Consider the following 23851-nt stretch of genomic DNA (forward strand, 5'->3'; position numbering starts at 1 on the left):
CAGGCGGTCCTGAGGGCGGACAGTCTGAAATGAGCCTCCCAAGGCTAAGCTCTGCAGTGAGCAGGGCTGCCTTCTTCCTGGAAGCCCGAGATGACGAATTTCTTGGTCTTTTCCAGCTTCCAGAGGCTGCCCACACTGCCTGGCAGAGGCTCCCATCTTCCTTCTTCACAGTCCACAGCGCAGCATCTTCCGCTCTCTCTCATGGACTCTGACTCTTCTGCCTCCTTCTTATAAGGACCATTGTGATCACCTTGGGCTTCCTTGGATAATCTCCCCATCTCAGGATGTTTAATGTAATCACATCTGCAAATTCCCTTTGGCCGCGTAAGGTAACACCGTCACCAGGTCTGGGGAGTAGAAGATGGGCATCTTCTAACATCATTACAATGGAGGGAGGTCACTAGTGTGTCTACCACAATCATTAATATTTTTATCAAGACTAGCTCATTTAACTGACTTAATCCTCATTAACTCCCATGAAGTAAATACTATTTTATTCCCATTTGGAAACTGAGGCACAGAAAAGGTAAGAAACTTTCTCAAGGTCACACAGTCAGTAAGTGGTGAAGGAGCAATTTCAACCAAGGAAGCTGGCTTTTGGAGTTCATGCTCTTATGAGCTGAAATATGTAAAGTGGCACATAATAAGTGCTCTATTAATGTTAGCTATTGTTATTGTTATTTCTACTAAAATTAGTATAATAATCCTAATCTCATATGACTCTTGTGAGAATTAAATAAATCAAAGTGTGAAAAGCACCAGCCAGTGCCTAGCACACAGCAGGTCCTCAAATGGTATTGAGATCTTTCCAGTCCCACTAACTCACTCTTCTTTTTAAATACAGACTTTGAGTTCATTCCGCCCTCCCCAAGATGGCGCCTTCGCCCACACCCCGCCGCCCCACTCTAGATGGCGTCCGCTGCTCTGAAAGCCACATGTAGACCTTCTCAAGATGGCGCCTACACTAGCCATTTTCGTCTTTCGTCCTCTTCGAAATGGCAGTAGCAGTCAACGCCAACCCTGGGCATTCCTGACCTTCTCAAAATGGTGGCAAACGCGAGACTCAGCATGTAATGACCTTCTCAAGATGGCGCCAACACGCAAACCCAGCGTCGCTAGCTTAACAGACACTTCCGGTTGCGCCGGAGGCAGGCGTAGGAGGCCTGTAGGGCCCCGGGAAGGGTTCGCTTTGGGCCGGGCCCCTCTGGCGCGACCATGGACCGGAGGAAGAAGCCCTTGGACGTCACGGCCTCCTCGGTGAGTGCGGGTATAGATGATGCTACGGGCTCCGAGTTCCCCCCGCTGCCACCAGATAAGAATCTCGACCTAGCTTGATTCTTCACTTGGGGACCCGAACCTGGCTCTGCTCCTCCGAGAGGGACCCCGGGCCAGCTTCCTTACCCACAGGCCCTTGAACTCGGCTTCTCCCCCAGGACGTGGGGCCCAGACCAGGCTTCCCCACTCGGACGCGGTCCTGAACCTGGCGTCTTTTCCGGGTCCGGCATCTCCTTGCCTCCCTTCGACGACCCGCCGGGCCTCCTTGCGGCCTTAGGTTCGGGGAGGAGCCCCGGTCTGTGCTTGCTGTGCACTCATTACCCTTCCTGGTTCCTCTCCAGCCCGGGGTCCAGCAGGGTCTTCCCGGGACGTTGGAGTGTGACATTCCCCAGGACCCGAGAGTGCCCCGCGGCAGCCCAGGAACGAAACAGTTGTTAATGCTCCCATGGGATGCCTGCCTGGGGGCTGCGAGTCTCACGGGTGTAGGGGGTTTGGTTAGGCTGGTTGCTTCTGGGAAGAGGACCTGAGTGCTTGTTTGTGCCAGCGCTTTGCATCCGCTGGCTCGTTGGATCCTCCTATTGCTTTAGGAGGTAGGTGCTAGTAATATCCCCGTTTTGCAGGTGATGAAACTGAGGCTCAGAAAGCGGAAGTGGCTTTCCCTGGCTCACACAGAATTCTTAGTGAGAGGACTGGCGCAGTCTGTTTTACTCCAAAGCTGTTGCCTTGTCTGTTCTGTCAGAGCACATCGCCTAACCTTTGATGGAATCTTGAATTTACTGCAGAGTATTAGGATGCAAAAGGGGTACAAATAAATGTTCCAATATTTGAGCCCCTTTCCTCATCGAATACTGAAAATTGGTACTTGTTATTATGTTTGACGATTCAGAGCCAAGGAGCTGTAAATCTTCAAGTTATCCCAACAGATTAAAATTAGCAACAGTCGTAACAGAAAGCCATCTGAGAACTGACGATTTTCTGAGCATCTTTCTTTCAAAATTCAAAAGTAGTTGTAGAGTAGGATAACGTGTGCCTGGAAAACTGTTGTGGTAAAGACAGCTTAAAAGAAGAGGTGAAAGTTTTCAATTTGTTTTTAAAATGTTAGAATATTAGGTCCTGGGATGAACTACCCTTTGCATTATTAAAATCCATGCCGAAGCTATTTTAAATTGATTTCTTCCAAAATAGAAATCATTTAACTCAGTCCTTAAAGTCAGTCCTTTCCTTAAAAGTCAGTCCGTGATGCTGGGCTTTTTAAGTAAATGATTTATAGATGCCCACGTGTCTAAGCAACTGTGCCCCGATCCTTCAAAAGCAAACTGTCATTGTGTCCCTTTTTTGCAGAGCAGACAGCGGTGGCTGAGCTGAGGGCTGGGCATAGGCCTGTTCCCTTTGCCCTGAGCTTTCCTGTTCTTGAACCCTGTGATTCAGCTGTTTTAGAATGTATGTTTTAGAAACATACAGAAACTAACTTGAGCTGCTCTTATTTACTCAGTCCGTTTTGTTTCTGGCTGTCGAAATCTGCCTGTTTTTTAAGGTTCAGCTAGAGGTGCTTCTGATCACTGTGGACAGACGGAAATGCTCCCTTATCTGGACTTTTGTGCTATTTCCTCCACTCTTAAGGTCATTTGTTACATCTTACTGGTATTATAAGTTACTTTCCTTCTTAGATTGTAGGCTCCTCTTGAGGCGGGAGTCTATCTGATTCATGTTTGTATCCTGGTCTTCAGTGTAAAGTGCCACGCACAGCCTGGGTATTCAGATAGTTGCTAAACAAAGACATTTCCCTGGAGAAATGATAAATTGTTATGATGATTAAATGAGATTATACCATGTGAAAAAGCCAAGTACGGTGCCAGTCAGAGAGAAGGTGTTACTAATGTAGTTGAATCTGCATCTAGAGATGCAGACTTCATTAACTTTGCTTCATCACTCTCCCCATGCCCGAGGAGAGCCTTTGAGCGTTGAAAGTTAGAGTAGAAGTACATTTCCGACAGAGCTGGCATGAAATATGACTTGGTTTTATTTTGTACTGGATTCTACATTTAAACTTTTAATTTTATATCCATTTTTGTCCATTTATAGGGAATTGAAATCTTGCTTTGAGAATTATAGTAACTTAGAAATCCAGTCATTAGAATGAAATAAATGGTTTTTTTGGTTTATTGGTTTTATTCTAGTTGGTAGACCTTAAGGCTGAACTCTTCCGAAAACAAGAAGAATTCAAACAAGAAAAACTTCTAAAAGATTCTGGAGTTTTGGGAAAACCGAAAGCAACTAATAAGGTAAAAATAAGATCTGATTATCTTCATTGATTCCAAACATGGAGGAAGTATATCATACTTAGGTTTTCTGGAAGTGTCCATGGTGTCTGCTATGTGCAAATGTTAAGGAACAATCTCTGTCTTATATTTGAACATCTGCATGAAATGTTTTAAATTTTAAAATAGAAATCAGTGAGATTATTTAAAAGCACATTGTAATGCTCTAAATCTTTATCACTTCTTTTGAAAAGTACATGCTATTAATAAGTGGTTTGTTTGCATTCCCATGGAAGATTATCTTGTTCTGTACGTGTTATAAATCCAAACAGAGATAAGCAGATGTATAGAAATATAGCAGAAAATAGCACGGTCTTTAAGGGTTGTGAATGGTTTCAAATTTTATAGGTAATGGTATCTACTATTTGTATTATGAGTTCTCTGTAATATATACTTTTTCATTGGAGTCTTAAATTAGGTTGTAATGATTCAGGAGATGAAAGATAGAGAAGGAACCCTATGCAGTTGTATAAAGAAATTCTTTATATAATTTAGGGCTTTTTTATTCAGCTCCAGCTTTGCCATGTACGGTCTGTTTGCAGGACATAGGTTGACTATCAGAAGATCTAGTTATCTCTGTGGATTCATAAGATCTAATGGTCTCTCTCTCTTTTTTTCTTTTGATGTACAAGTAGAGACTTTTTGCAATCATTGGTGGTTCTGTTTTGTCTTTTTAAATTATTCTCCAGAAACCAAGTATCTGGAGCAAGCAGAATGCAGGAGTTTCAAATCGAGCTGAGAAGGATGCTGAGCAGAAGATTGAGGAACAGAAGACTTTAGAGAAAGCAAGGTGAAGCTGAGCTCTCTGAAACGTACTTACCGTTGACGCTGGCCAAGCAAAGAAGGAAAGTTCAACTTTTACTTTTTTTGACTACAATTTTAATTTTTATCATCCTTCTAACCAAATACTCTACATATAAAATATACTCCAAAAATAATATAATTTGCAGTTGTATCTGTAGTCCTGTAAGAAGATAGGACATAGCCTCAGTTTAAAATATGAAACGGAGTCCCACTTTGAGCCCCCGTCAGGTGCTAAGATTATCAACAAGTGTTTAAGAAGTGTCCCCGTGGGAGTGTGGTTCTGGGCTAGGTGGTGTGACATTAGCATTTAGAAACTAAATTTTTTCCCTGACTTTTTAATATGAAAAACTTCAAATCAACAGAATAATTGAAAGAAGAATACAGAGAACATTCTAATACTCTTCATCAAAGTTCACCACTTACCGTTTTCCACATTTGTGTTGTTTCTCTCTCTGTCTCTCTCGTGTGTGTGTGTGTGTGTGTGTGTGTGTGTGTGTGTAGAGAAACTTTGTTAAACATCCTGATGCTTTACTTGTAACTATTTCAGCGTGGATCTTCTAAGAGTAAAGACATTCTCCTACATAACCACAGTACTGCTGTCATACTCAACAAATTGAACACTGATAAAATAGTGTTATCTATTGTGGTCCATATTCAGAGTTCACCAGTTACCCTAGTACAATGATATCTTTTATATTTGTGTTTTTAAAAAAAATTTGGTCCAGAATTTAATCAAAGATTACACATTGCATTTAGTTGTCATTATCTCTTTAGTTTCTCTTAATCTAGAATAATTCCCTTCCCTTTTGTCGTCTGGTGTGCCGTTGGTGTTTCTGAAGGGTCCAGGCCCGTTGTTTCTACAGTGGCCCATGGTCTGAGTACAGTCACGTTAACTGGTTTTGGTAAGATTATCGCGTAGACGATGACGTGTCCTTCCCGTTGAATGTCATCGGGAGCTTCATAATATCAGTTGGCATCCATTACCATACCTGGGTACAACATTTTTCTTTCTTATGAGAACTTTTAAGATTGTTTAGCAACTTTCAGCTATACAGTACAGTATTATTGATCATGGTCAGCGTGTTGTACATTACATCCCCATGACTTACTTATTTTAGAACTGGAAGTTTGGACCTTTTAACTCTCCCCCCCCCACCCCACCCCCGACAACCACCAGTCTGTTTTCTGTATCTGTGAACTTGGGGGTTTTTTGGTTATTTGTTTTCTTTAGATTCCACATATAAGTGAGATCACGCAGTTTGTCTTTCTCTGTCTGACTTATTTCATTAGTGTGACACCCTCAAAGTCTTTCCACGTTGTCGAAAAGGGCAAGATTTCATTTTTTTGTTAATGGCTGAATAGTATTCCATTGTGTGTGTGTGGGTGGGTATACACTGCATTTTTTTTCCTCGGTAGGTTGGTTCCACATCTTGGCTACTGTAAATAATGCTTCAGTGAACATAGGGATGCATGTATCTTTTCCAGTTAGTGTTTTCATTTTCTTTGGATAAATACCCAGAAGTGGAATTGCTGGTTCAGATGGTAGTTGTATTTTTAATTTTTTGAGGAGCCTCCATACTGTTTGCCATAGTGGCTGCACCCGTTTGCATTCCTACCAACAGCACATAAGGGTTCCTTTTCTCCACATCCTCATCAATACTTGTTATGTTTTGTCTTTTTGATAATGGCCATTCTGACAGGTGTGAGGTGATAGCTCGTTGTGGTTTTGCTTTGCATTTCCTTTATGATCAGTGGTGTTGAGCGCTTTTTCATGTACCTGTTGGCCATCTCTTTGTCTTCTTTGGAAAAATGTCTATTCAGATCCTCTACCTAGTTTTTTATCAGGTTGTTTGCGTTTTTTGCTATGAAGTTGTATGAGTTCTTTATGTATTTTGGATATTAACCCATTATCAGATATGGTTTGCAAATATCTTCTCCCAATCGTTAGGTTGGCTTTTCCTTTTGTTGATGGTTTCCTTTGCTGTGCAGAAACTTTTTAGTTTGATGTAGTCCCATTTGTTTATTTTTTCTATTGTTTTCCCTTGCTCGGTCAGACACAGTACTTGAAAATATGCTGCTAACACTGATGTCGAAGAGCGTACCGCCTATGTTTTCTTCTAGAAGTTTTGTGGCTTCAGGTTTGACATTCAAGTCTTTAATCCATTTTGAGTTAATTTTTGTGTATGGTGTAAGATACTGGTCTACTGTCATTCTTTTGCATGTGACTGTCCAGTTTTCCCAACACTGTTTATTGAAGAGACTTTTCTTTCTCCATTGTATGTTCTTGGCTCCCTTGTCAAAAATTAGCTGTCCATAGATGTGTGGGTTTCTTTCTGGGCTCTTGATTCGGTTCCATTGATCTGTGTGTCTATTCTGATAGTTCATTATTAGTGTATAGAAACCTAACATTTTTGTGTATTGATTTTTGTATCCTGCAATTTTACTGAATTTTTTTATTAGTTGTAACAGTTTTTTGGTGGAGTCTTTGGGATTTTCTCTTTACGATATCATGTCATCTGCAAGTATAGACAGTTTAACAACTCCTTTTCCAGTTTGGATCCCTTTTATTTCTTTTTTGTCTAATTGCTCTGGCTAGGACTTCCAATACTCTGTTGAATAGAAGTGGCACGAGTGAGCATCCTTGTCTTTTCCTCATCTTAGGGGAACAGCTCTCAGCTTTTCACCATAGTGTGATGTTAGCTATGGGCATAATCTTTTATTATTTACTCTCTATAACAGAGTTTTCCTTGGTACTTTACTGTGATTTTTCTATCTAGTAACTTTTTTTTTTTTTTTAAAGATTTTTTTATTTTTTCCTTTTTCTCCCCAAAGCCCCCCGGTACATAGTTGTATATTCTTCGTTGTGGGTCCTTCTAGTTGTGGCATGTGAGACGCTGCCTCAGCGTGGTCTGATGAGCAGTGCCATGTCCGCGCCCAGGATTCGAACCAACGAAACACTGGGCCGCCTGCAGCGGAGTGCGCGAACTTAACCACTTGGCCACGGGGCCAGCCCCTCTATCTAGTAACTTTTTATGGAATATTTTGGCTTTACTGTACCTGTGAGCTGTCAAGTCTGTCCATGATCTGTGGGACTTCTGCATCTCTCCTGAGCTCAACACAGGCAGAGACAGTTCCACGAGGATATAAGGCCTTAGGCAAGTTGCTTATCTGTTAAGACTCTTTCCTTATGTGTGAAATGAGGTGGTTAATTACCTAGCTCCTGAAGCCCTTTAGGGAGTAAAGGCGATACATAGTGTCTGGCACATAGTGGGTTCCGGGTTAGTGTCTCTCACTCTTGCTCTCTGAATTCCATCTTCCTTGCTCGACTGAAGAAAATTGTTCTTTAAAGTCACCGGTGACTTCCTCATCTACTGAATCCAGTGGTTATTTCCCTGACATCCTCCCTGACCTCTGTTATTCATTTGTAGCCTCTTCCTGCTGTCTGAAACTGTCTTCTGTTCCACTTCGTCCAGCCTTCTTATGCTTTCCATGCACGCTTATCCCTGCCTCGCTCTGTTTTGGTCACTCTCGCCTTTGCTCCGACCCTCTGCCATGCTGGTCTCTCCTTGTGCACGTCCAGCTCATCCCTCTTCTTTCCTCTGCCTGACTTGCCTTCTCCCTCTGGATCATGGTTGATTTCTCCTTGCTCTGCAAGCTTTAGCTCAGATGTCACCTTCAGAAAGGTTTCCCTCCACTAGCCCAACTGACTCAGTGTCCCTCCTGGTTACTCTGTCCTGATAACTGGGGTTTTGTGTGTTTTATTTGTTAAATTTTTTGAAGTTTTCTGTTCACTAAGACAATAGTATTCCGTGATGACATAGCTTGTTACATTAAGCCTCCTCTGAATAGGGCAGCTTACCCTCTTAGAAGGTGATATGACTAAGCTGGTGCACAGAGCCCTCCCCTAATGCGTGGCAGGGCCTCTGTTGGCGAAACCTGCTCTCATTTCCTTCCCTTTATGGCACTTCTCATGTCTGAAATCCTCTTTTTCATGACTTATTTATTATCTTTCTCCCCCTGTGGAATGTAAACCCCATGAGAGCTGGGACTTTTGTCTTGTTTGCCACGGAGTCCTCACCACCCGTGCTTGGCATAGAGGAGGCAGGCAATGAGTACTTGTGAATGAATGTGTGAAATAAAGAGGACTCTGTCTGACTTAGATGATAAAGATGCAGATGACCTAACTGATGGCATGCTTTACATGTGTGATCTGGTTCATCTTCCTGACGACCCTCAGAGGCACTGCTGTTCTTTTCAGCTATTACGATTTGGGAATTGAGGTTCAAGAGAGGTTAAGTAACTTGTTCCAGAGCAAACAGCCTTGTGACCAGGGGACTTTATTGCCTTGGGACACCATTAGAAACGAAATTTTCCCAATCCTTCACCAGCAAAAGCTCAGATGACCTCGTTGGGGCTCTTTACCAGCATTAAATATTTCTAGAATAAAGAATTGTCGGGGGCTGGCCTGGTGGTGCAGCAGTTAAGTTCACACGTTCCACTTTGGGGGCCCAGGGTTCCCCGGGTTGGATCCCAGGTGTGGACCTTTGCACCACTGGTCAAGCCATGCTGTGGCAGGCATCCCACCTATAAAGAACAGGAAGATGGGCACGGATGTTAGCTCAGGGCCAGTCTTCCTCAGCAAAAGGAAGAGGATTGGCAGCAGATGTTAGCTCAGGACTAATCTTCCTAAAAAAAAAAACCCCAGAATTGTCAGCTGTCTTACCTGGTCTATGCCCACTAAAAAATAAATATCACCAGAATTAATGTGAGCAGAGAGGCTGCTGTATTGAAATACAAGGGTTGACGTGTTTTTTAGTAGCTGTGTGTGTGAATAAATTATTCATGCTCTGTTTAAAACAGACATCATGTTTTTAACAGACTTATAAGAAGTTGCTCTCTAGCTCCCTTAGAGAATAAAAGATGGATGACCAGGGACCTTTGTCTAGAAACAGTAATGCAAAGAGTTTGCGTTAAATTTGGTGATCCATTTGGAAGGTTATAAGTAGAAAATGGTTTTGTTTGGACATCTCTCTCTCTTTTTGGTATTTAATTGAAGTTGCACTTGGCATTTAAATTACGTTGGCATCTTCATTCATTCATCAAATACTGATTGAGCACCTACTGTGCGCCAGGTCCTGTTCTGGGCGCTGGGATGTAGTCATGAATAAGAAGCGCGAGCGTGCTCTCATGGAGCTCACATTCAGTCGGCAGAGTGGCTGTGGCTGGCTCTGAGGGGCCCTTCAGGGCCGGGTGCTCTGCTCTGGTTATGGCCACCTCATCAGGCTGGACGTCTTGGGCAGATTGCTGCAGTCTGGCTGAGGGTGGGGCAGCCTTACCGGGAGTGGCAGCTGTAAGACCATTTCTAATACTTGTCTTTTTTTCTCCTAGGGAAAAATTGGAAGAAAAAGCCAAATTATATGAAAAAATGACTAAAGGAGACTTTATTGGTAAATAGCAATTATTTATATTTCTTTGTTTTCTGTAATTCATACAACTGTATGGTATTTTATTATTTGTTAAAATAACTGTAAGGATAGGGAGAAATTTTAAAAATCAAATTGTTGCTTTCTGGGCCAGCACAGAGATACGGTCAGCAGTGATTTTTTGATTGCACGGTGGGTGCTGGGCTGCGCGTTAGGTGCTGTGAGGGGACGAGCACGTCCAGTATAAGCGGTTTCTCTGCCTCTGCCCTCAGAGGGTGTCATCAGTGCAGGAAACTGCATAGAACAAAGTTAGGAAGCCAGGTCTCACTAGGCCACGATTACGAACAATTGTAGCTATATTTAAGAAGGAAAGGACGGGGGGAATTAGGGTTATATCGAGATGCTAGAGTTATGTTTGCTTTTTCCCTGTTGTTCTCTGTTTTCTATTTTTTCTATGATGTGCTTATAATTGCTTTAAAATAATAATAAAAAGGAGATCCTCCTTTCCTCATACCTTCTAGAAAAAGAAAACTCACCTTCAGTTAGATGACAGTAGAAGAGATCTCACAAGGCAGTGCATGTTTCCTTGCCAAACGGCGGGGAAAGCGAAGATGTGGAAGGCCCGTAAAGGCTTTGGAGAGCTGGAGAAAGGGTTTCTGCGGAGGGAGAATGTGCGAGCAGACCGGCAGAGGGAGGAGAGGGCAGGGCATCGCTGGCAGGGCAGACGAGCGTGGCTGGCAGGAGGGGCTGGGAGAAGGGGCAGCGGGGCAGCAGGAGAGGGTGGGGCTGGACCAGGTGGTGGGCTGCCCTGCCAGCTGAGCCCCCTCTTCCGCACCGGGGGCAGGTTCCTGCCTGGCAGGGCGCCCCACGCAGGAGGGTCAGGCACTCGCATAGCTAGGGCCACCTGGCAAGGTTTTGCCTGCCTTCTGAAGAAGCAGCAGTGTGGCCAGCTACCAGGAGGCCTCCCTGTCAGGAGTCGTGTAGCTCAGCTCTAGAAGAATACATTTCTTCCTCATTTGAGTTATTTTGTGGCTTTGTGAAAAAATTAAAATCTTTTTCTTTTGATTCAAACTTTACTTATATAGTTAATAGAGAAATCAGGTCCAAAGGAGTGTGCCTGTGGACGTGGAAATGTGGTTCTGTCCAAACTGGCAGGCCCCGCTCCTGAGAGGCGTATTGGAGCTGCATGTTCGGGCGAGTTGTGTTTGGAACCTCAGTTACCCTCCACTGTGCCGTGGGGTGCACCAGCAGTGGCAGTGGAGGCCCTGACATCTCTTCCCTAGAGCTTAGTCTCTGTCCTCAGAGGAGGACGGCAGTGACTGGACCCGAATCCAGCGTAGTGAAACTTCGTGTAAACCTTGTTTGCGAGTACCTCACCTCTCCTGGGTTAAATTAAAGCCACAGCTCGCTGTTTAACCTGCAGTGGATGTTTTAGCTCAGGTGGATCATAAGCCCTGAGGACAGATAGCATCTTATGCATCTCTGTGTGCCTGCAGATCCCGGCACTGTGCCTTGCCTGAGAGTGGTGTATATTGGATTGAAAGGATTTCAGATGACTTCTTTTACCTGCATTATGACACTTAAAACACCATACCACCACAATATAATTAGGGTTAAGTGATGTACCGCACACGACTAGAGAGGTGTTTATAGTGACAAAGGTCGATTGTCCTGGTCTGATGACATGAAAACTGCAGTTCTGCCTCTGTGTTATGTAATTGGCCGTGTGAGTGTCTTGAAATCAAATGGTTTTGTTATCTTAAAGTTGCATTCTGGGACGGTGTTGCTCACTCAGCGTATTGATGAGGCAGTAGAAAACTTTAGGCTTTTTAAAAGATTTTTTCATAATGTGTGTTTCCAGTGGCCTGTTTACAGCTTCTCTGTCAGGTCCCGTGGTGGCTCTGTGTCTTTGTAAGTGTTCTGGGGGTGGGGGCATCCACTAGTGAACCATCAGGGGCCATGTAGCTGCCCAGCGATGAATGGGACTGCTTCGTTTCTCTTCCGTGTGTGGTTTTCCTCCTTGATGTCAAGAATCTGAAAATTGACTTTTGTGTCCTAGATGAAGAAGTGGAGGATATGTACCTTGTGGATTTCACGCAGAAGATCATAGACAGACACAAAGAAGTGGAGGCGTTTGGTGCCAACAGAGATTCTAGAAAGGCGGGAGAAAGAGACGATGATGAAGAAAATCTTTCTGAAAAAGATATACCTCCTCCCCAGGATCCCAGCGAAGAATGGTTGGTGATGTCATGTGATTTCGTCATGTTAACATCGTCAGACTTGCGTTTCCTTTTTGAGAGTGATTTTGTTTGGTTGTTATCAAACTGTTCTCTTTAGTCATCCTCAGTTTTCTTTCTTTTGAGACTTCATTTAAGTAAGATTGGATTTACAGATGTAGAAACAGTTCCAATGAGGAAATAATTGCAAATAAAGACTGAGCTCCTGCCGTGTGCCCAGCACTGCGCCAGGCACGGGAGGTGTCGGGCCACTTGTTTCATTCCTGTGAAGCGTGGTTTAGGCAGAGCACGTTCCTTTGTTACCCATGCTGCCGTCTGTCTTACACCTCACGGAGAGTTGTCCTCTAGGTGGTGGTGAGCTCTGTTTCCTGCGAGAAGAGGCCAGCAGAACTGGTCCCGTGAGCCTTACCTTGGCTGTGACAATTTTCTGACAGTGCCGGGCCTTGGAGCTGATGGCACTGCCTTCGCCTTTCACTGGCGATACGACCTTGGTCGAGTTCCTAACCTCTCTGGGGCTCAGTTTCCTGACCTGTGTGAGACGGGTGCTGACGCCTAGTTCCCATGGTTGTTTGCCTTACACTCCCTTCAGGAAGTCAGAGTTTTCTGGGCTAGACAAGAAACTGCTGTCTGTAGAGTGGAAGCAGACATTTTGTCAACCTTCATTATTAAAATTATTCTGAATTTTACCTCCCTGTAGGTGAGAGATGGGAAACCACACTTGCCTTTGCCTGATGAGACCAATGTGTCAATAAGTAAAGAGATTAGAGTGGAAATTCCGTTATAATGATTTTCCCTATCTGAGACATTGCTTAGAAACTTGATCAGAAGAGCTTAAAGTTGTGTAGAGGTGCACTGATGCCATGAAAGTGTGCTGGGAACGACTGCCTGCTCACCCTCCTGCCTGTGCCGAGCCCCGCCCTCCCTTCCAGGCTCCAGGGTCCTCCTCGCAGGTGCTCGTCAGGCCTGCTTGGGGTTGTTGGCAGCACGTGTTGACCTTTGGTCAGCCAGCGGCCCTGTGGGCAGGAGTCCTTTGTGACCTGAGAGAGCAGTCCGGCTTCTGAGGGCCACTGAGGAGTGCAGAGAACCGGCATCTTCGTACTACCGAGGATGTCCACATTGGTCCAGAAATAACACTCTCAATGGGATAGCGCAGATGTCTTCTTACCTACCTTCTGAGAACCTTTTCTTTGGGGCAGGTTATCTGGCTGTGTGTTTGCTGGAAGCAACCAGAGGAGAAGTGCGTACATGTGGTCTTTTCCGTGGACGCTTTTCTTCGTCCTTTCTGGTCTAAGTGACTTCTCCCTCATCTGAACTCTGGTGGCCCTTAAATACACTTCCGCTCCTTTGGTTCTTACCTTTTATTTATTATTGACACAGAACTGGCCTCATGACCAGGAAAAGATTCGAGGCAGACTTTTGGTACTTTTTATATCCTGCCTGCTGTTGTTAGGAAGCCTGGCATGTGCCTTAACTCTCCCCAGAGCCCTTTGAAGATGGGTGGCCCCGGGCCTCCGTGTTGCTGCCGTCCCTTGAGGACGCGTTCGCGGCAGCTCTCTCGGCGGTTGCTGATGACGTAGAGCAGCTGCTGCCTGCTGCCTTGCCAGCTCTGATGTGATGGGCTCTGTATGTTTTGGAGCCTTCTCCAGAAACAGAATAGCCTGTGATTGCTTTTCATAGCAGAAATCTCGTCTCCTTTGAAAGGTTTGCGTGTCTTTTTTTTTTTCTTATTAATGCCTGTGTGATTACAAGCAGTTTGTCAGTGATTCGAAGAGTTTGGAGGGCAATCGAAGGTGTCACATGCCACCATATGGTGAAGGAAGATGCACTGCAAGCAGTTCTCACACTTTTTTTGTTTTTAAATTAAGCTCAGAATTGTAACTACTTGTAAAAACCTTTCGGTAGTTAAGTTCCAGGTGGTGGAAAATCTTTCTGCAAAAATACTGTAAATAATTACTCAGACCATCTGGCTAGATGGTTTTCTTTTTCCATTCCTTTAGGAAAAAAAAGGAAAAGAAGAAAAGGAAGAAAGACACTGCTTTCTGCAGTTGGAGGTCTCATTTCTGGGGGTAATCAGCTTTAGGACTAAAGTCATAGATTCCCAAACATTCTATTTTTAAATCGTGGTCTAACAATTGAGTCAGCGTGTGTGAGAGGAAAGAAATTGCTGACAAAAGCAAAGCCACATACATGGGAATCTGGCCTTGAGCTGGTCCACCAGCACTTCTGGCCTCTTTCTGTGTGTTTAGCAACCTGCTAATGGCTGTGGGAAGTTCCCCACCCGTAATTTAAAAGTAAAAAATGTGTTGCATCATAATGCAAATAAAATGTTTTCCCTGAGGATCCGCCCGTGTTTCCTGTTGTGGGAAGTCCAAGGATGTCATTTTGCTTTGCCGTCTGCCTGGTTCCCCTGTCTCGAGCTGCTGTCTCATTTGGGCAAAGAGGGGAAAGAAGAGCGAAGGGTAATGGATAACAGACTGGCCCGCTGTGGAGGGGCTTTTGTGGTACAAAGTGCATGTTGCTTGACTTCTTCCTGATTAAAAAGAGTCCCCAGAATACCATGACTTATATTGAGAAATTTCTAATTCATTGGGAAGAATCTACCAATTGGAAGAAATAAGGTCAGTTTTGGGAAGACTCTGAGGAAATGAGCAAATTGAGAATCTGGTAGAGAGCAAAGTTATTACGATGCCGATAAAATATTTAGAATTGTGTAAACCAGATTAAAGTAAGTTCTGAGATGTTGCAGCAAGATTCTGTCTGGAGCGTTTATCTCTGCAATCAGACGTACAAAATCAATCATTTTTTGTAGTTTCTAAAACTGAGATGTCATAAAGGGCACAATGAGCTTATTGTGTGTCAACTGTTAACTTTAAAAATGCCTGTTCTTATCAGTGGTGCTGGTCTCTCTGTTGAGGGTTTTTCGTGGTAGTGAGGCCTGCATTCGTCGTCACTGTGCACCAGCTCCCTAACTTAGGGAGCACGTGTCGCGGACAAAGCCTTCTTCATGTCTTTTCACTTTTATTTCAGGGTGGATTATGTGGACTCTTTAGGGCGATCCCGTCGCTGTATGAGGAAGGATTTCCCAGATCTGCTGGAGATGGATAAAAGTCTTCAGGGGAGGCTGTAAGTGTGTGCTGGCAAAGCTCTGCCCAGGCCTGGCGTGCAGCCCTAGGGATTGCTTTGTGGGCGAGGCTGTTTGTAGTGAAGTATCTTCGGGGCTCCAGTAAGGAGACCTTTTTTTAATATGGAAGATGTACTGAAACACTTTTTCCTGGTTAACATACACATACACACATAGTCTACATGTGGTGAACAACCCGAATGGTGGCTCGTTCCTGTTGTATAGCTACTAAAAGCGCTGAGTAAGAGCTGTATCTGTTTACTTGAGAAGAGGTCTTGTTACAGAGTAACAAACGGAGTGAGCCCAAACCAAACCCCCAGACCAGCCTCTGTGGAGAAGGGGGTTGAAGAATGTACACTTGGTTATCCCACAGCAGGTCGGGCGGGCAGGGAGGTAGCTTAGTCGCTTCCTCTTTGTACATCTTTGCATTTTGAAGTCAGGGCCTTAGAGCTATATTTTTTTCTGTGGGGCCTAAGACACACCTAAGAGGTAACTCGCTAAAACCTCCCAGGGACTAAAATTCCCCTCACCAAGGGCAGCGCTGTGTGGAAAGCACTGGGGGAGGGTCCACCTCGTCCGGGTCCTCCAGGTTCAGGTCAGCCCGGGCTTGGCACAGCGGGGAGGTGCAGGAGCCCTGAGCCTCTGACAGGACACGAGGCACTGCCTGGGGTGCAGCGTTATGCAGCTCCCACAGCCCCTGCGGGGGACCATCCAGGGAGGCCCGGGCTTCCTCCTACTCCCTGGCCCGCCTCCTCCGTTCAGCCCAGGACCAGGTGGGAGGGAAAGTGAGTTGTCTTCATTGCCGAGGCAAGTCTGTTATGCTAATGTAACAGGTTGGCTGCTTGATTAAAGAAAGGGCAGTGCCCCAACCAGAAGGACCCACAACTGAAATCTACAACTGTGTACTGGGGGGCTGTGGGGAGAAGAAAGAAAAAAGATTGGCAACCAATGTTAGCTCAGGTGCCAATCTTTAAAAAAAAAAAAAGGGTGAAAATAGTTTTTGCAATTTCCCAGTGGTACTGCAGGTCAGAAACCTCTGTAAGGAAACTGTCTTTACCAACTAGTTACTTCTCCATGGTCCAGCTACCTGGGCTGAAGCGTTGCCGTGTCACAGCGCTGACCTAAAGGTAGTTTCTGTTCTGTTCTCCTACTAGTTTTGTTAGTCCTGCTAATGAAAAAACCTTGCTGTCTGAAGATATGAGGAAAGAGCTTCAGCGCCAGCAATGGGAAGAAGAAGAGAGGGAGGCTCTCAAAAGGCCCATGGGGCCCATCCATTACGAAGACATTCGTGAAAATGGTATATTCATCTTGCAGCTTCCTAAATCACTTTTCTGAGCTGACGGGGAGCGTAAAGGGAGGTATGGATGAAGCTGCTCTTAACGTGGGAATGAAAGATCCTGCTTTGGAACTGGAAAATGTCCCCTTTGTTCACTTTATAGCCTGAAAAATACTCATATTGCAAATATCTTCCTAACAGAGGGTCTGTTAACCCAAGAGGTTCCTCAGGAGAAGTGGAGACAGCCTATGTCTGAAAAATTAATGCATCTTTGTTGTGTCGATCACTTGGCAAACAGGATGAAAACAACTTCTAACTTTTTTTTTTGGCTTACCTGTTTTTTTTTAACTTATGCCAAATATTGCTGTATTTCTTTTTTGCTTTCGTAGGAAATTTGACCTGAGTCTAATTGACTGGTCAGGGAATTCTAATCTTTTGGATAATTTTGACTTATTTCAGAGGCCCGGCAACTTGGTGTTGGATATTTCGCCTTTGCCCGAGATAAAGAGTTGAGAAACAAGCAAATGAAAACGTTAGAGATGCTACGCGAACAGGTACAGATTCAGTTCAGAGTGGATGTTAAGAAGGGTTTGAGCAGTTGGTTTCTTATTGGATCAGGCTGCAAAAAAGAAATCTGGTAAACTAACTAGAAATTTAAATTGATATTCAGAATGCTTTTTTCTTTTGAAAAAATATTTTATTTATTAGTATACAGAGCAGTGATAAACAAAAGTGCATCAAAATAAAAACTTTCAATTTTGTTGAAATTAAAGATCAATTTCTGATATTTAATAAATACTGTTATAGCCATAAACCAGATATTTTATTATATTTTTTTATTGAGATATAGTTGATACAGAGCACAGATTGGTGGACGCCAGCAGTGGGGGTGGGGATGGGCAGAATGGGTGAATGGAGTCGAAAGGTACCAACTTCCAGTTATAAAATAAGTTAAGTCCTGGGCATGTAATGTACCGCATGGTGACTATAGTTAATAATACTGTATTGCATATCTGAAGGTTTCTGAGAGAGCAGATCTTAAAAGTTCTCACCACAAGAAAAAAATTTTATAACTATGTATGGTAACAAACATTAGCTAGACTTATCAAGGTGATCATTTCGCAGTATCTGCAAATATTGAATCATTATGTTGTACACGTGAAACTAACAATGTTATATGTCCGACTTAGTTCACTTAGCATAATGCTCTCAAGGTCTATCCACGTTGTTGCAAACAGCAAGATTTCATTCTTTTTTATAGCTGAATAATACTCCGTTTTATGTATACACACACCACATTTTCTTCAGTCATCCGTTGATGGACATGTAGGTTGTTTCCATGTCTTGGCTGCTGTAAATAATGCTGCAATGAACCTGGGGTGCAGATAGCTTTTTGAGTTAGTGTTCTTGTTTCCTTCAGGTAAGTACCCAGAAGTGGAACTGCTGGATCATTTTTTTTCATAATGTTTCCCATAGTGGCTGCACCGTTTTACCTTCCCACCAACAGTGCACGTGGTTCCTTTTTCCTCCATGTCCTCTCCAATGCTTGTTATTTCTTGTTTTCTAGGTAATAGCTGTTCTAACAGGCGTGAGATGGTACCTCATTGTGGTTTTGATTTGCATTTGCCTGATGATCAGTGATGTTGGGCACCTTTTTATGTACCTTTGGCCATCTGTGTGTCTTCTTTGGAAAAATGTTTATTCAGATCCTCTGCCCACCTTTTAGTTGGATTGTTGTTTTTTTTGCTATTGAGGTGTATAACTGTCTTTATATATTTTGGATATTAACCATTTATCAGATACATGATTTACAAATATTTTCTCCCATTCGGTAGGTTGTCTTTTCATTTTGTTGATGTTTTCCTTTGCTGTGCAGAAGCTTTTTAGTGTGATGTAGTCCCACTTGTTTATTTTTGCTTTTGTTACCTTTGCTTTTGGTGTCAAATCCAAAAAATCATCACCAAGACCAATGTCAAGGAGCTTAGGGCCTGTGTTTTCTTCTAGGTGTTTTACAGTTTCAGGTCTCACATTCAAGTCTTTAATCCATTTCGAGTTAATTTTTGTGTGTGGTGGAAGATAGTGGTCCAGTTTCTTTCTTTTGCATGTGGCTGTCCAGTTTTCCCAGAACCATTTGGTGAAGAGACTGTCCTTTCCCCATTGTGTGTTCTTAGCTCCTTTTTCATAAGTTAATTGACCATACATGCATGGATTTATTTCTGGGCTCTCTATTCTGTTCCACTGATCTGTGTGTCTGTTTTTACGCCAATGCCCTTCTGCTTTGATTATGATAGCTTTGTTACTTGGTTTGAAATTGGAGAGCATGATGCCTTCAGCTTTGTTCTTTTCAGGATTGCATTGTCTATTTGGAGTCTTTTGTGGTTCCATAAAAATTTTAGGATTGCTCTATTTCCGTAAAAAATGCCATGGGAATTTTGATAGGGATTGCACTGAACCTGTAGATGCCTTTGGATAGTATGGACGTTTTAACAATATTAATATTTTCTGTCCGTGAATATAGAATATGTTTCCATTTATTTGTCTTCTTCTGTTTCTTTTATCAGTGTCTTACAGTTTTCAGCGTACAGGTCTTTCCTTGGTTGAATTTATTCCTAAGTATTTTATTCTTTTTGATGCCATTGTAAATGGGATTGTTTTCTTAATTTCTCTTTTTGATAGTTTGTTATTAGTGTATGGAAATGCCACAGGTTTTTCGGTATTGAGTTTTGTATCCTACAACTTTACTGAATTTATTTTAACAGTTTTTTGGTGGAGTCTTTAGGGTTTTTATAGTGATATCATGTTATCTGTAAATAGTGACAGTTTTATCAGAAGGCTATTTTTATAGGTTTCATAAAGGTGATTGCCATGCTGTCTTGCTGTTTCAGACTTTTAAGATTACAGTTGCTTGGAAGTAACCTAACTTTGGTGTTTTAAGTTTGGTTTCAAATATGGTACTTTGGAGTGGCCTGGGTAAGAAAATACAAAATTATTTAAGTAAGTAAAGCATAGAACAGAATTGGTTGGTTTTCTTGAATGTTAAGCATTCCAGGATGCTCCGTGAACCCTTAATAAACTTTAAAAAACATCAGAGAGCTTGTGTAAAAGTATTTTAATGGTCTTCATTTTGAAGATATCAAGGATAGCTTCTTAGAGGTGACACGAAAATCAACTAATTAGTCTGTTTTTAAAATAAAATTATTTATTTTATCCTTTCGACTTAATTTTCTAAGTTTCTGTTCTGTGCAGACAACAGATCAGAGAACAAAACGAGAAAACATAAAGGAAAAGCGAAAGGCTATGTTAGAAGCAAGACTTGCGAAACTTCGACAGAAAAAGATGAAAAAGTCAAAAGAAGATGGAGCAGAGGAAGAAAGTGGAGGTATATCATGGCTCGTGTTTCTAAACTTCAAAAGGAAAAATTCTAAGTTCCACTGACGTCTCACTAATAGGACTGGCAGTATGGAAATTAGTCATTCTGTTTTACTCTCTAAGCAAGCAGGGTACCTTTGAGGTACTGCCAAGGAACAGTTTTTATAACCAAAGTGGTGCAGAATGACACTCCAAAAAATCTTTTTTTTAATATATATATATATATTTATTTATTTATTATTATTATTTTTTGAGGAAGATTAGCCCTGAGGTAACTGCTGCCAATCCTCCTCTTTTTGCTGAGGAAGACTGGCCCTGAGCTAACATCCATGCCCATCTTCCTCTACTTCTACCACAGCATGGCTTGCCAAGCGGTGCCGTGTCCACACCCGGGATCTGAACAGGTGAACCCTGGGCCGCCAAAGCGTAACATGCACACTTAACCGCTGCGCCACTGGGCCAGCCCCTCCAAAAAAATCTTTTTATACAGACAAGGACGCGAACAAACAGTCCCTTGTGCTGCTTCATAGAGCGGCACGGTTTAGTAACTGGGGCTTAGAGAAAAGTGTTTTAGGGTAAAGTTTAGTTGTGCACATACATGGTTTAGACCTGATTTCTTTTGCTATGGCTATAGTTTTTGTTGGCTATTATAAAATTATTTTAAAGAAGAAATACGTTCACAAAGCGAGTTAATAAAGTAAAGATTTTACAGGTAGGCATAGAGACAGCTTATCAAAGGACTGTTAAAAATCATAGTCCTGTGACTCCCTGTATGAATTGTCCTAGTCTGGGCTCAGCTGCCATGACAAAGAGACCCTGACGGAGACTAGCTCGAACAGGACAGAAGTCTGTTTCTCTGTTTTAACGCTTCGGAGGTGGTGGGTGTCCAGGCAGGTAGCAGCTCTGCCCCAGATTGTCACCCAGTCCCTGGCTGCCTCCTGTCCCCCTGTTTCTGCCGGCCCCAGAGTGTTGTTCCCAGCTGCGTGGTCCCCGCCTGCTCCCCAGCACGTGTTCGTGATCCAGCCGCGGGGAAGCGGGCAGAGGGGAGGAGAACCAGCTTCCCTTTTAGCAGTGTGCCTCTGAGGTCACATACAGCCTGTGCGTTTACATCCCGCTGGCCAGAAGGCGGTCCATGGGCCACGCTCGCTGCAGGGGAGGCTGGGGAATGGCTTGTCTAGCAGGGTGGGCACGTACCCAACTGACACTGGGGGCATTCTAGTCCCAAAAGGAAGAAGGGGAGTGTGGGTGTTAGGGGCACAGAGACGCCTCTCCGCTCTCCTGAAGCCGTGTGCTGAGTGTGGGCCATTTTCTAATTCTGACTTCAGCGTCAGTTTAGCCTTGAAAGGAGCCCAGAAACACTTAGGGACTGGGAAACCGTCTGTGTGGTCTCCATATAGATGCTGTCTCCCTGTAGCACGCTCTGCACAGTGTTTCTCTCTTTGGCTCTACTCCTGAACGTCTGTCATCTCCACAAGATGTGAAGCGCCACTACAGTGTTTTTAAAAAGTCCATTTTCTTTTCAAATATGGCCAAAGTTGACTAGCCTGCAGCCTGTCACCAGACTCCAGCTCTTCCTCACCCTAAGTCCCCTTGCTTTGTCTGGGACTCTTAGTTGACTAATTGGGGATTTCTGGTCCTGCAGTTGTTGGTCTGGGGAAGCAGAGTGATATTGTGGAAAACAGAGACTTTGAAATCCAACCGACCTGGGTTTGGATCCTGGCTCTTGTCTCTATCTACCTGCATAGCATTTCTGAGGTTAATTTTCCTCGTCTGTAAAATGGGGTTACTAATACTGACTTTCCAAGGGTTGTTAGAAGATGAAATGAGCTACTGTCTGCAGGCACTTAGCCCCCTGCCTGGGACATGGTGAGTGCTCAGTAAATACTAGTTAGTACCTTTCGCAGGATCAGCATGTTCTAGTTCATATTCGGTTGTTTTTTGAATAGCTTTAGCTTTGTTATAGTGATGTCTCATTCTCCCACAAAAACTAGGTGGAGGTGTGATTGGGCCTTTGCCACCGGAACCAGAGGCCGTGCCGACTCCGCGTGCTGCTGCCCAGAGTAGCAAAGTAGAAGTGATCGTTGAGGAGAGGAAGGACACCAGGCCTGGAGTGCCACACGTCCGGGAGTGGGACAGAGGAAAAGGTAGGTGGCTGGGCTCCAAGGTGCAAACCCTTTCCAGTGATGGGCCCTGCACAGGAGATTTTTCTGGTTCTCCTGACAAGAATGTGGTTCTGCTGAGTCTTAGTGGTCCTTTGAGGCTTAAGGAGCTCTCCAGACCCTTGAACTTGTTTCTTCCTGATACCCAGACACTGCCTGTAAACAGGAGCACTAGAAAGTGTGATTACAAAAGACCAGATCTAGTCTACAGCACGTCATGTCAAGAGGGCAATTTCTGTTTTAGAAGCGATTGGGGGAAGTTTTTAAAATTCTTGTTGCCCTCATGGTTTTACAGCTTTGGAAGGCCATTTCTCAGGAACTGCTTTTTAAAATCTTAGGAAGGTTTGGTATTTTAATGTCCTCTGTTTTTAGCACTCTCTTTTATATTCAGTTGAAAATAGTCTGCATTCTAGAGTATTAACCTGGATTCACATATGGTTCCATTGAGTTATGCAAAATTTTCTGTAAATAAACCATGGTGCCCACAGCAGCCTCTCCTTGGAGGAAGACTGTGGTTTATGCCTCTTGAAAGTGCATCAGCTCATGCTCTTCCAGCTGATGAGATGCAAGGTCAAAGTAAAAGACATGCAAACAGGAGAGTGCCTTTGGTTATGCTGCTGGTAGAAATAGAGATGAAATACCAAATCAGATATGCACAGGTGCCTTTTGTGTCTTCTAAAACTCAGTAAAGGACGAAACTTGTGTTTTAATGTTAAATACCTACAGCATCACGTCAACCAAATGATGTGGGTGTTTGATTTTTCTGTATTCCTCTCTCAGATGTGCTATTTCCAGAGCCTACCAGCCTGCCTTCTCCATAGAGCCTTCCTCAGATCTTTCCTCATCGGGAAGTAGTCACTCCCTTTCCTTAGCCTGGGTCCTCCTGCTTTTGTAGGCATTGCATATACCTTGTATTATAGTTTTGTTATTGCTATCGTTGTTCTCCAGAGAATTGGAGGTGGCTTTTAAGAAATATATGCGATGATTATTAAAAAGTAAGAGTAAAAATTCAACTGATTCAATAATCAGTTCTAATAATACTCTTTCTTCTTTTTTCTAGAATTTTCCTTTGGGTACTGGTCGAAGAGGCAGTCAGATCTCCGGGCTGAGAGAGATCCCGAGTTTGCCCCACCATCCGATTACTTTGTGGGTCAAAAGAGAACTGCTTCTTTCAGTAGCCAGACGTGGAGCAGACCTGCGCCTGCACAGACTGACCTGGGCCAGCACTCGGGCCCCGGCCACGACCCTGGCTGTTCGCGCACATCATCCTCTCCTGCCCCCAGCAGCCCACCACGAGCCCCCACGGTCACTTTCGAAACTCTTGATGATATGATATCATATTATAAACAAGTGACATGAACTTAACAAACATTCGGACTTGGGTTCCTACTGTTGACGGTGCCTTCCTCTCTCTGAGCGGGGAAAGTAACATTAGGGACTGAATTGTACCTTTCTCCTCCTGTCCTTTCCCTGGAAAACAGAAACTTCAGGCTGGATTTGTCAGCAAGGAAGAAAATGAATGTTACTGTGGGAACTCTGTGGCCACTTGGCTGTTCATTTCTTTTAATTGGTCTGGAGACATGTTCATCTGGATGTGTGTGTAAGCTGTGATAGAGTAGAAATATTCTGTATTTTTTGGCACCGAGGAGCTTGTAACCCTTTCTGTTTTGTCCCCATTCCCATGGCTCATTCAGATTTATGGGCTCCATTCCTTTTCTTTTGCAAATACTAGCATGGAGATGGCCTTGTTTCAAGGATTCAGCTTCCAGATGAGTTGATAGAGCTTCTCTCAGGAGGAATTTTTGACTGTCAAACAGTGGCAAACTGGGGGACACTGTGTGGGAGGCAAAGTGATCTGGTCTCCAAGAG

The 23851-nt window shown here is 43.6% G+C and overlaps 1 protein-coding gene across 1 annotated transcript; it reads left to right on the forward strand.

The window, feature by feature from the left end:
- Nucleotides 1-1078: 1078 nt before the first annotated feature.
- Nucleotides 1079-23516, forward strand: CCDC174 (coiled-coil domain containing 174). Its single transcript, XM_023619915.2, has 11 exons — nt 1079-1257; nt 3453-3557; nt 4283-4383; nt 9786-9844; nt 11880-12057; nt 15085-15180; nt 16333-16475; nt 16914-17008; nt 19701-19833; nt 21815-21967; nt 23043-23516. The coding sequence occupies exons 1-11, from the start codon at nt 1216-1218 to the stop codon at nt 23339-23341; spliced, it is 1404 nt and encodes a 467-aa protein (XP_023475683.1). The 5' UTR covers nt 1079-1215; the 3' UTR covers nt 23342-23516.
- Nucleotides 23517-23851: the final 335 nt, after the last annotated feature.

The sequence above is a fragment of the Equus caballus genome, chromosome 16 (genome assembly GCF_041296265.1).
Source record: "Equus caballus isolate H_3958 breed thoroughbred chromosome 16, TB-T2T, whole genome shotgun sequence".
Lineage (NCBI taxonomy): Eukaryota > Metazoa > Chordata > Mammalia > Perissodactyla > Equidae > Equus > Equus caballus.